The sequence below is a fragment of the Maniola hyperantus genome, chromosome 6, assembly GCF_902806685.2.
Source record: "Maniola hyperantus chromosome 6, iAphHyp1.2, whole genome shotgun sequence".
In the NCBI taxonomy this organism is placed as follows: Eukaryota; Metazoa; Arthropoda; class Insecta; order Lepidoptera; family Nymphalidae; genus Maniola; species Maniola hyperantus.
Window position 1 is genome coordinate 13,005,490 of NC_048541.1, and position 12,895 is coordinate 13,018,384.

Below are 12,895 nucleotides of genomic sequence, written 5' to 3' on the forward strand. Positions count from 1 at the left end.
TAGTCAGAACTGTAACGACACTAGCTCACCCGCCCCGGCTTTGTTCAAATACAATTTTTATGAAATAATATATTCGTGAAAATTAGTAAGCTGCAGGGCATCTTGAAAAATGACAGACTTTTATACGTATAGATAAGTCCCATCCCCTATGTAACCCCCTCAGAGATGGAATTTCTAAAAGCCGTGAAATATTATGTAGGTACACAAATTAAATACAAATTTTCAAAGATGTAATTTTAAAAAAAGGCGAACTTTCATACAAACTTTCTTGTTTAACTCCCAGAGAGGTAGAATTTCCAAAAATCCTGTCTTAGTTAATAGCGGAGCGAGATCAATAATGAATCTATGATACCAACGTTATAAAGGAAACTGCGTATACTGTAGAGAGGTCTAGACTGTGTGTCGATGCGTCGCTCAGCTACTCGGTATATACCTAACACTAAGTAGGTTTGGTGTTTCATTGTGACTTTATCGCGTTCTCTGACTTTGCTCATACAGTCTCTCAACAAGTTCAAAGTTTTCATAAAACGTAAACTTATTGAAAAATCCTATTACAATGTAAAGGATTATTTGAATGATAAGCAAGCTTGGGAATGAGTTGCTTAACAGCTTTGTGTTATCCTAAGTGATTTTGTAAAGTGGTGATAGTAAAAAGAATACCCGGCTGAGTTTGTTGTGCGCTCTTCTCAGACCTGGGCGCGTTTGGAACCCTCGAAGCTTTAGTTTTAAGTACGTATTAATTATCACAACTATATCATATCATCTTAATGACAATCAGGAAGCGTAAAATTTTACCAATTCTGAATAAATAATTTGTTAGTGTTTAAAGTTTAATGATGATAAAATTTGATTACATATTTTTCCGTCGGTCAGCCCTACGCGCCGTAGTAGTCCGGTTATTATAAGTAACAGCTTTGTAAAAATCTAAGCGACATTGTGGTTTACGCAGGTCGTAGACTAGGCAGCCATTACGCATTGAGTCGCCGGGCGACTACAGTTGACCGTGCGTAAGAGCCGGTATGCACGGACGATAGTTGCCTGGCAAATCAGTCGACAGAATCTGTAATTTATATGGAAGTTGCCGTACCTACCTATGCACATTGCGTACGGAGTTGCGGCAACTCCGTGCGGAAAGTTGAGTTGCCGAGAACCTGAGTTGCCGGGCGACTAGTCGACCGTGCGTATTGGGTCTAATGGTCTACTGCGCGCACCGTTTATACGTGCACTAATAAATCGCTGCTTAGTGCGTTCCGCGCGTGCAGTTCCTGTAGTTCGTCTCTATTGAGCGATCAACTTTAAAAGTAATCAACTGATAGTACCTATTTAAGTATTAGTAAAATGTTTATTCTTCAAAATATCGTCATATAAAATTAAAGGAATGCCTACCTTGTAAAGATGTCATATCGTAATCGAGTCATTAAGTAGTTAATAGCGAATCATTTATTACAGTCATTATACCTAATAGCAAATATAAGATAAGAAGAGATTAAATAAAACATCGCCTCGAATGATCGTCACAAGCGATGTCATTGTCCAAAGCCGTCCAGCTAAGGCCGATAGTGAATGTTTTGGCCTCCACATTGGTATTGTATCTCTATCTATACTGTGCCCTAGATTGTCTTTAAAGGGTAGAGCAGCTATTACGTTTTTGATCTCATAGTATATCATATCACTGGATCTCATGTGTGAAATCGTCGCCAGGTTCCTCGATCAAATGATAGACATACATAACCCGTTTTGTAAAACGTTTATTGCGCTCGAGCACTATTAGTTATTTGTCGTGACTGTATTTCGTTTACTTCTTTAGCAATTATTGATTATTCACTTTATTAGGTAGTTCGTAAATTTACGGTCGTGGACCGATATTAAAAATATGTCAATACCTACTGACAGAGCAAGACTGATCGTTAATACCGCCAAAAGTTCTTATTTATAGACGTTATGATTTTAGTATCATGACTTGTAAAAATATTTATACGGAATTTATTCAAATCAAGACTTATATATTTTTTTACATTTAAATTTGAGTCAACTGAAGACTTTGTATTTTCTTTATTTTAGTCAATTAGCCTCAAAAATTAATTTAGGTATGAAATAATAAGATAACACATGCTTATAAGGATATAAGGCCAAAAAGCAACTTTAAGAAAAGAAGTTACACACAACGTCTCTTGCCCCTCGTCCGAAATAGCAGACCACTAGATCTATAAAATATATAGAAGTGTCGATGTCGTCGAAAAGTGCGTAAAGTGAATGAGCGTTATATATTTATCTTGTAGGTACTTTAGCAGCGACGAATAGTATTTATTTTATCGGTCTGTGCTGATTTGCAATATCCTGTCGCTTGTAATTGTTAAATTTTTTATCAGACATGTTTTCTATTTTTTATTTCTTTATACCGTTTACGAGTTTATGTAAGAATACCATATCATGTAGTTTGTGTCTATCAGACAGTGAGTTTGAATAAAGACGTATGCTATACGGTGATCTTTTGCCATCTCCAATGGAGTAAAATTGTGTGTGTGTGATTGGACTAGGTACTTGTTCTGTGCGCACTATAAGATCCGCTGATCGTGGATGCAATGGCACACTTTGCGCAAAACTCGACGGAATTCACCGCACCTAAATACCGGCTCCATAGTCCGCGCACACGCAGGAGAAAGTCTGTTGTGACATATGATATGCCATATTTGACTCCTTGTACGCTCATAGATAAATCACTAGAATAATATTATGTATAGTCCAGCACAAAATGGCTTCTCACGCGCTATTTTAACTCTGTGGGTCAACTGTCAGGTCAAAAGTACGGAACCACCTTTAAAATAAGAACTTCGTCGAAGAAATTTTGACATGACAATCTATATACATATATGGTAAGAAAAGCTGACTGACTGACTGATCATCAACGCACATCTCAATTCACTGGGCGGATCGGACGGACGGAAATTTGCCATACAGAATATAGGGGTTTGAAATTTGTGTAGTCCACGCGGACGAAGTCGCGGGAATAAGCTAGTTGACACATAAAGTTAAAAGTCATTTTGTATGCATAATAATATGTTCCTTTAAGCTGTGATATTTACGCCTGCAATAACCTCAATCGATAAAGCTATTTGGACGCGCCAATAGTTGTATACCTACCCTGGAGGCAGACTTAGACCGACTTTTTATTCCAGAAAATATGTTAACCCCACGAGAAATAAGAAAAGACAACGCGTAAACTCCACCCAAACTAAATCGCTGCTAGTCGTTAACGGGGCGTTTTTCATTTTCGTCGGTATTAAAATAAAAATAAGTTCGTAACGCGTGAACCTAAACATTTGAAATTACATAATATTTTTCATTATATTCTCTACAATCTAGACCGATGAAAACATAATTGGACAAATTTTTCTCGATAGGATAAGGATCATTTATTACAGAATTCATAAAACGATGCGCTGCACGGCTAACATGTGCCGCATGAGATATCTCGCGAAGAGAGAGAGACATCTTGTCGATGTCTACTGTTTTCCCGTTTACACTAACATGGTCGGCACGAGAGGCAATATTCTCGTCGAAGACTTGACATTCTCGCGTAGACAAACCGATGTTGCGGTTTACCAAAATCATACGATATTCTAATGTTGCAACACCGATTTCGTTCATTCATTTTTGTCTGAAACCATCAGATTCAGTTTTGTCTGTGGTGAGTCTGTGTTTAAAAATGACGTTTTATGACAATTTGACGTATTGAATTTGACGTTTTAACATTGACATTTGACATAATGACATTGAGAACTTGTTTTAAGGTTGTTTTTGAAAATACAGCGCATATTTAAGTACTTACCACGAAAACAATTATTCACAATTTTAATGAACGTTTTGAAAATGGAAAATAATAAGAAGTTGTAAGTAAATTAATTTGATGATATTATGGATATTATTAAGTGTACCTAGTAACCTACCTACTTAATATGGAGTCAAACATGAATTAATTAAACCACTATGTTTCAGTATCAGAAGCAACAAGGCACAAATCGCCTATTTGTGCCAGTTTATGGCCGGCCACCCAGCATTTGCTGCTGGGGATTATAGGACGCCTTTAGGGGCGTCCAGTTGTAATTCCCAGTGGGAAAAGTTGAAGCGCGAGCTAGACGAGCTCGGCCCGCAGAGATCGGTGGAGCAATGGAAAATTGTAAGTTGAAGTACCTACCTGTTTTCATTTGCATCAGTGACTAGTGGAATTCACTGGAAAGAGGTTTATTTGCACTTTACATAATATATCTGTAAGTAATTTCAAGTTGCTGAGATACGTATTTATCTGTATGTATAAAATTCAAAGTCCTGACTGACTGACTGACCTACACCTAAACCACTGGTCCTAGAGACATGAAATTTGGAGGGTGTGTTCTTTGTAAAGAGTAGGTATCCACTAAGAAAGGATTTTTCGAAATCCTACCCCTAAATGGGTTAAATTGGTGTAAGAAATATATACATATATTATGATCAACCCATCATCGCCCCGCTACTGAGTCTCTTCTCAGATTGAAAAGGATCTAGACCCTAGGCCATAGTTCACCACGCTGGCCCTGTGCAGATTGGCAGACTTCACACGCCTTTGAGAACACAGAAAACTCTCACGCATGCAGGTTTCCTCACAATGTTTTCTTTCATAGTTAAAGTGATATTTAAATTGCTTAAAAAGCTCATAACTTTGAAAAGTTGATTTGCATGCCCACGATCAAACCCACAACCTCAACCCGACTCCCAAATAGGACTTGTTAACCGCTAGACTACCACGGCTATGCACATTGCAGGCTCTAAATCTATTTCTAAACATTTATTTTTTCAATTTTGCATAATTTGTTAAAGCATAGCTAAATACTAAAAGTTAGAATTTACACTGAGTACCTATTGTATTTAACTGTGTTTACTTTCCTCTTTCTTTTAGTTCACTCAGGAGACCACAACTCCACTGCCAGCTCTTGGCCAGTTGCAAGCAGAACATGCACTAGAACCGGTGGCATTCCCCAGCACCTCGGGCATGCAAAATGTGGTTCCACAGCAACAAGGACCACAAACTGGTCAGCGCCCAGCACCACGAAGCGGTCAAAAGAGCCGAGCTCGAAAAGTCTTGCCACATGATCGATTTTTAGCAGCTCAATTGGAGAGCAATAATTTAGCAAAAGTAAGATAATCTTTAGAATGGACAAGTGTATTCTGCCTTTATATCCATACTTTGTTGATGGTGTAGCTACAGTCTATTGTGTATTTGTTTGGTTTAAGGCAGCGAACGCATTACGCAAACAAGCAAATGTGTTACGCGAAGCAGCAAATGTTCAACGCGCAGAAGCAAACGCTTTACGACGAGAAGCGGCCATCACAGCACAAAGGCACCTTTCTTACTTGTAAGCATTAATGTATTGTAATTGTAAGGGTTTTTTTTATCATTTTAACTTTTATTCACAAAATCTATTGACACATTAAACATTATGCTGAGACACTATGGAAGCCACCGCAGATGCCATGCCGGCGAATGATTGCCGCCTTCTAGCGGCGCGGCGATGTTAGCAAATCTTCGTACAGCAGGTATATATGGTGATACTAGGGCAGCATGATCCACAGCTCGGTCCGCAGCATCCACCACAGGGTCCGCAGGGTCCACATATTTTGGAGAAGGACAAGTACAATCAAATCCTCCAAGTGATTCACATATATTATTATAAAACAAAAATAATCTAGCAGCCTTATTTTGCAATAGACTGTAAGATTACCGTTGAATATAATCGTCTTTATCGCTCTCTGATACTACTTAAGTATACTCCTTCTCCAAAATGTGTGGACCCTAAGGGATATTTAACAATTACACTGCAGTTTCATGTTTTTACCTAGAAGTGCAATCTTTTTAAATCAATTTTAACTTTGCTGAGACTCAAAATTGAGTTAAAACGAGTGTGAGAGATCTGTCTCGTTTTAACTCTGTCTTAAGTCTAAGCTTAAGTCACAGTGCGCTCTATAGATCTCATCTTTAGAAAATAGTTTCTTCCACCCCAATAATAAAGTATCTAAATGTTTGTGTACTTTATAACATTGTGTTTATCTTGTTATAGGATTGCAAAAGACAAAAAAGAAGAAGAGTCCGCCCGTCTCCGCTGCCCTCCTTCCTCTAATTCTGAGCACAACTAAATTTAGAGATTTTCCTCTTACTATAATATGTAAAGTAATATGAAAAGGACAGGACAGACACAGTTTGAGAGCTTAATATTAATTAAGAGCTGTCAAACCTCATGATTTTAGCTGCCTGTCACGAGCCTATTGTTTAAATTTGTAGCTTGCACTAAAATTTAGTCTATAAATGTAAAATTCATGTTCCGTCCTTTTTTTAGCAATATTACGAAGAAAAATATGCAGATACACTAAATTTAGTTTCAAGAAAGACAACAGAATCAGCGCCAATAATGTTTTGTATTTAGAAGGACGATTTATGTTACAGGTGTTATTTAAGATTTTTTTAATATTTTTAGTGACAAGTGCAAGCTTACAACAGTTATTAGTTAGTATTAAGTGTAAAAAATGATTTAATTTGTTTAGGGTTCCGTTGGTACCTCATAAGCAAAAACCGGCTAAGTGCGAGTGAGACTCCTATAACAAAATTAACTGTCCCAATTAAGAAAATTAATTGTACCAAGTCCAAAACAACATTTTCAGCTCATATTTATCTACTTCTAAGAAACTGAAATGCATTAAAACTGATTCTTGAGAACTGTCCAAAATAGCCATTTATAAGCCAAATAGACCAGCCAAGTGTGAGTCAGACTCGCGCACCGAGGGTTCCGTAAGTTCAGGTATTTTTTCGACATTATGCACGATAAATCAAAAACTATTAGGTATGCATAAAAATAAATAGAAATCTGTTTTAGAGTATGCAGGTAAATCCTTTTCATATTAGTATAGTTATCTTATTTTGAAAATATACATTTTAATATTTTTTGTGATGTAACCACCCATTCACTGTTTTCGGATTTATTACTTTACTTGTGCTATAAGACCTACCTACTTACCAAATTTCAAGATTCTAGGTCAACGAGAAGTACGGAGTACCCTATAGGTTTTATTGACAGACACGACGGACAGACCGACAGACAACGAAGTGATCCTATAAGGGTTCCTCTTGAGGTACGGAACCCTAAAAAACTGGTCAAGTGCTAGTCTAAGTCGCACACGAAGTGTTCTGTATCATCGTACAAGATATAGGTACCTAACACGTTTAGTTATTAGAACACTGCAAGTTAATGACGGACTGCGCAATCTATGTATATATGATTTAGTAAACTACTTCATTATTTTTAATAAACTAATCATAAACAATTGAATCTGACTTTTTACTTACTAACAGGCTGTGATTATGATGATGATGATGAATAAATAAATAAAACACAAATTTAAAATAAAAATGATTTTTATTCAATCAAACTTTTACAAGTACTATACTGTTAAAATAAAATAAAATAACTTTTACAAGTATATTTGAAACGTCAGATGCATCTACCACTGGTTCGGAATGCCTTTCCTACCGAGAAGAACCAGCAAGAAACTCAGTGGTTGCTCTTTTCAAAGATTTGATATACAATATTATGCCATGTATAAGAAAAGTATTTGCAGTCCTGCGCGTTGCTGGAACGAGCTGCAGGTCAAATCCACGCTCTTTTATCATTTAGATAATCTTCAATTGTGTAATATGCTTTTAAATCTTCATTTAATTGAAATAATTAACAATGAGTTGTACCTACGGTGTACCCGTTTGGCTTGGGAGATCTTGGAAGGTGCCTAGGTTTGTCCACCTCACTAGCCTTGTTGTCTCCGTGCTGATACAGAGTCTTCCTCCAATTTTGGACACTGTAAAAAGCAAAATAAAATATTATACTACCAGTGAAATCTTTTTAAATCTTCATTCAATTGAAATAATTGGCAATGAGTCGTTCCTGTTTGGCTTGGGAGAATCTTAGAAGGTGCCTAGGTTCTTCCACTCAACTAGGTCTCCATACTGCTCAGCATTTTCAGGATATTCCTCTAATTGTACACTGTAAAAAGCAAAATAAAATATTATACTACCAGTGATTTTTTTTTAAATTTTCATTCAATCTAAATATATAAAAGCAAAAGGTGACTGACTGACTGGTCTATCAACGCACAGTTCAAACTACTAGACGGTTTGGGCTGAAATTTGGCATGCAGACAGCTATTATGACGTAGGCATTCGCTAAGGATTTTTGAAAATTCCACTTCTAAGGGTGTGAAATAGATGTTTGAAATTTGTGTAGTCCACGCGGACGAAGTCACGAGTATAAGCTAGTTAAAATAATTGGCGATGAGTTGCTCCCGTTTGGCTCGGGAGAATCTTAGGAGATGCCTAGGTTCTTCCACTCCAGGCTCATTGTCTCCGTACTGCTCAGCATTTCCTGCAATCACATCTTCCTCCAATGGTACACTGTAAAAACATAACAGCATTACATAAATTAAATACATTACCTTCAGTTAATAACAAAATAATGTTATGTAGAGATTATTAAAATGCTTACCCAAAATGCTTCATCAAATTATAAATGATGCAGCAAGCATATATAATTTCAGATGCTTTTTCTGGGGAATAGTGCAGAACTCTGTCTATCCCCAGGCATCTTAGGCTACCCTTGAGGTACCCGTTTGTCCTCTCCACTGCATTCCGTACCTGGCAGTGCCAATCCGTGTACCTCTGTTGAGGAGAGTTAGGTTCTGCATGCAGAATTGGGGTCATTAGCCAAGGTTCCAATGGATACCCTGAATCACCTGCAATAATAAAATATCAAAATGGCTTTATTATTCATGGTTTCAGTGTATATTTGTACTATGTTAATACATAGTGAAAATACAAAGTTTAATAACTTAAATAATATGTTATGGTATGTTTATACCATAACATATTTAAGTTATTAAAATAATGTAACAATAGCCTAGTGGTAGTTAAGTCTGTAGCTCTAATAATATGTTTATAGCCCCGAATAATATATTTTTTACTTATTAAAATAATTCAGCGTCATTATCTAGTTTTTTTACAGTGTCTGAATGTTTTCCTAAATTAATTAAGTGTAAATTGTATGTTGACCTACCCAAGAGGAAATAATTTCCGATTCTTCTGTCATGCAGCCTTTTCATCTCCTCTTGTATAGATGAATGATGCCATATAAAGGCATCATGCACCCTGCCAGGATAGCGCGCATTGACGCTGAGTATTCTACAGTTAGAATCACAGATCTATAACAATAACTTCAAAATGAATTGCGAAAAGAACTGTAAACAGTTCCCTTTAGAATATAGAAATACACATAATTCAAATTTCGCAAACCTTCAGTACTCAATTCTAAAATTTTTAGGGTTCTGTACTTCAAAGGAAAAACCCTTATAGGAGTGCTTATAGGATCACTTTATTTTCCATCTATCTGTGTCGTCAGTGTGAAAGTTGTGAAGTAATATTATTTATCACATGAAACAAAAGAAATAAAAAGACATACCAGTTGTACATTAATGGTGTGTGCATCCTTCCTTCTATTTTTATAATGGGCCCCTTGTGGGCCGGACGGGGGAAATATTTTTATGTGGGTACAATCCAGGAGCCCCACTATTCCTGGCACATTGAATTTCGCTTCAAACTCTGAAGCCACACTCCTCCGGCTTGGTTCAGAGCCAGGAAAATGAACCCACTCAGCCAAAAGTCTGAAATTTGTAGGTAGGTAGGTACATAGGTATATTTTATGTAGACAAACACTAGAAGTAGGTATATATTTTTTTGAAAACAATTTAAACGTAAATGATTTTACCTTCTATAAATAGAAGTCAGAAATTGTCCAAGAAAACTGCTTACAGTAGTTTGGGCCTGGCACATTGTGTGGTCTTGCCCAACTTGCCTCTGGTACCCTCCATTGGCAAGAAATTGGATGGAGCACAGTACCTACAATACCATTATTCTTTAGGATCAGTACATTAACTCGAAATCCTCTCTAAGACACAGTCATTAATTTAATAATTATATTAATTTAAACAGGAAGTAATGAAATTTGAATTTCAATAACCATTTCCAAGAAATCAATTAGCTCACAGGGCGTTTTTTTTTGCAGAAGTTCTCAATAACAACAACTATTATTTACATTTTTGTTCACATCTGTGTAGGTACAAAATGTTTCTTGCTTTGTTGAAAGTGTCATTCATTACTCATCAACAAGCGTGGACTACACAAATTTCAACCCCCTATTCCATCCCCTTAGGGGTTGTATTTTCAAAAGTCCTTTCTTAGCGGATGCCTATGTCATAATAGCTATCTGCACGCCAAATTTCTGTCTGATCCGTCCAGTAGTGTCAGCTGTGCGTTGATAGATCAGTCAGCCAGTCAGTCACCTTTTCCTTTATATATTTAGAAGACTTATCTTGTGTTGTCTACATAGAACATTGATTTGCTTTTTTGTTTAAATAGGATAATTAAAAACCCCTTGTCACAAAGTCTTCGATAGGTAGTCAAAGGTTCATTACCTCGTTAAGTAACCTTTCCCTTGAACATCGAGTCAAAGAGGCTCCATTGTTTATTGATAAAACTAGCTTATGCTCGCGACTTCATCCGCGTGGACTACACAAATTTTAAACCCCTATTTCACCCCCTTAGGGGTTGATTTTTCAAAAATCCTTTCTTAGCAGATGCCTACGCCATAATAGCTATCTGCATGCAAAATTTCAGCCTGATCCGTCCAGTAGTTTGAGCTGTGCTTTGATAGATCAGTCAGTCAGTCAGTCACCTTTTCCTTTTATATATTTAGATTACTATTTTTTCAGTAAGTACTTCTTAGACACATAACTCCGAGCGGTAGGTAGGCATTTTCACTAACCTTGAGATGAACAGGCAGGCCGTCACTGGTTTGAGGCTCCAAATCCTCGGAAAGTCTCCCTACAATATAATGAGCCATCGGCTTGGAGATCCGCCAAAGCGATTGAAACTCTCTATCGCCTAAATCAAATGGATCACACACATCCCTAATTCGTCTGCGCTGGATTTTGCGCGCCTCTCGCTCTTCGTATAACGATATCAAGTAATTATAAAAATTAACCGCCATCGCAATTCCGTTAATCTATTGAAGACAAGTGATCTCGTCCACAAGAAACGACACCGACAATTATCGCTATTTTAAATGTCAAAAGTCGAGAAAATTAGGTTGGCATGTTAGCGCTCGTAGACAAAAATACCACAGATAAGTAAAAATTCACTTTATCTCTACTTGAGACGTCACGAGGCGAATGACGTTTGCAACCATGTTAGCTTCGGTAGACATGGAGAGATAAGACGACAAAATGCGTAGACAAAATTTTCTCGTAGGCCTCATGTTAGCCCTACAGGTCTGAGAAGAGCCCACAACAAACTCAGATCAATATACTATGTATATTGTATAGTGCCCGCCTTAGGCATTGCCCCCGCGGCACCTATCTACGCAACATTCGTTGTCCTCTAGCGTCAATCTGGTGTTTTGTTAGCAATACAATGGGGTCGATTCTCTTGTACACAATCTCTAAACTAAACTAATAAAATAAATAAATAAATAAAATAGCCTTTATTCACTGATACACTAGTTTTACATCTTATATTACTGACTAAACGTATTACTAATTTCTTATTTCCTATTATTTAATTATCCTATCCTACATAGTTTATTCTAAAAAAAATTAGTAACACCAGCAGTTTACAGTTCAGGTTGTCCTCTTTGGACATAGGCCTCCTCTAGACTTCTCCATTTTTTCCTATCTAATGCTAGTCCGCGCCAACCCTTTGGCAAAACCCTTTGGTGGGGTCTGACAAAAGCTCACAATCAAAAAATAAAGGTATGCCAACAAGGGATAGAGAGAAGCATGCTGCACATCAAACTGAAAGACAAATGGAGACTGACCAAAATTAGAAAGATCACAGGTGTGACAGATGTCTCAAGAAGAATCAAGAAACTTAAATGGCGTTGGGCTGGCCATGTGATCAGATCCCCAAAGGATAAATGGACCAAAGAGGTCACTTACTGGTACCCCAGAGATGGGAAGAGAGCGAGAGGACGGCCACAGAGGAGATGGGAGGATGACCTGCCAAACTAAACTAAAACAGGTCTAAATCTAGTGCTCTGGCTGATGTCCGCGACTTCGTCCGCGTGGAATTAGGTTTTTTAAAAATCCCGTGGGAACTCTTTGATTTTCCGGGATGAAAAGTAGCCTATGTCACTCTCCAGGTCCTTATCTATACCCATGCTAAAAATCACGTCAATCCGTTGCACCGTTGCGACGTGATTGAAGGACAAACCAACAAACCAACAAACAAATACACTTTGCATTTATAATAAGGGTATACTGATAGAATAAATTATAAATTTCCAAATGTGAAACTATAAAGGTTTTATTTACAATCCGTTTACTAAAAGAATGGATCTGGCATCGATTTTAAAATTAAAAAAATTAAAAACTCAACAAGTGACAGAGAAAAATTCGTAGTACGTGAATATTCGCATCTTTGTCACTGATACCACGTACCACAAATTTTTGTCTGCCACTTGTTGAATTTTAATGTTTTTTTAAATTTTTAATCGACGCCAGGTCTATTATTTTAGTACACGGGTTGTAAATAAAACCTTTATAGTAATTAGTTTCACATTTGGGAATTTATAATTTATTCTATCAGAACCCTTATTATAAATGCGAAAGTGTGTTTGTTTGTTGGTTTATTGGTTTGTTGGTTTGTCCTTCAATCACGTCGCAACGGTGCAACGGATTGACGTTAGTACAACTCTTTTAGTAAAAGGGTTGTACTAAGGAATCCTAAAATAATGCCAAACAATTTAGTTTTAATACGTTTCGTTAGATT

At 37.0% G+C, this 12,895-nt stretch overlaps 3 protein-coding genes across 6 annotated transcripts in view; 2 read left to right on the top strand and 1 right to left on the bottom strand.

Annotated features, from left to right (window-relative positions):
• LOC117983206 (phospholipid-transporting ATPase VD) overlaps positions 1-12,895 on the top strand; it is an 85,716-nt gene that overhangs the window by 50,432 nt on the left and 22,389 nt on the right. The window lies entirely within an intron of this gene.
• Positions 3,453-7,355, top strand: LOC138402508 (uncharacterized). Of its 3 annotated transcripts, none has more exons than XM_069499391.1 (5): positions 3,453-3,890; positions 3,997-4,177; positions 4,934-5,170; positions 5,269-5,390; positions 6,093-7,355. In XM_069499391.1, exons 1-5 carry the CDS (start codon positions 3,856-3,858, stop codon positions 6,166-6,168), a joined length of 651 nt encoding a protein of 216 aa, XP_069355492.1. In that variant the 5' UTR covers positions 3,453-3,855; the 3' UTR covers positions 6,169-7,355. The 3 variants fall into 3 exon arrangements, with proteins under 3 accessions (XP_069355492.1, XP_069355493.1, XP_069355494.1); XM_069499392.1 differs by having other exon boundaries at positions 3,453-3,688; XM_069499393.1 differs by lacking the exon at positions 4,934-5,170.
• Positions 7,424-11,307, bottom strand: LOC138402507 (putative nuclease HARBI1). The gene is made up of 6 exons (XM_069499387.1): positions 10,893-11,307; positions 9,837-9,967; positions 9,531-9,732; positions 9,129-9,273; positions 8,562-8,808; positions 7,424-8,470 (listed from the first exon to the last, which is right to left on the bottom strand). The coding sequence occupies exons 1-6, from the start codon at positions 11,115-11,117 to the stop codon at positions 8,332-8,334; spliced, it is 1,089 nt and encodes a 362-aa protein (XP_069355488.1). The 5' UTR covers positions 11,118-11,307; the 3' UTR covers positions 7,424-8,331.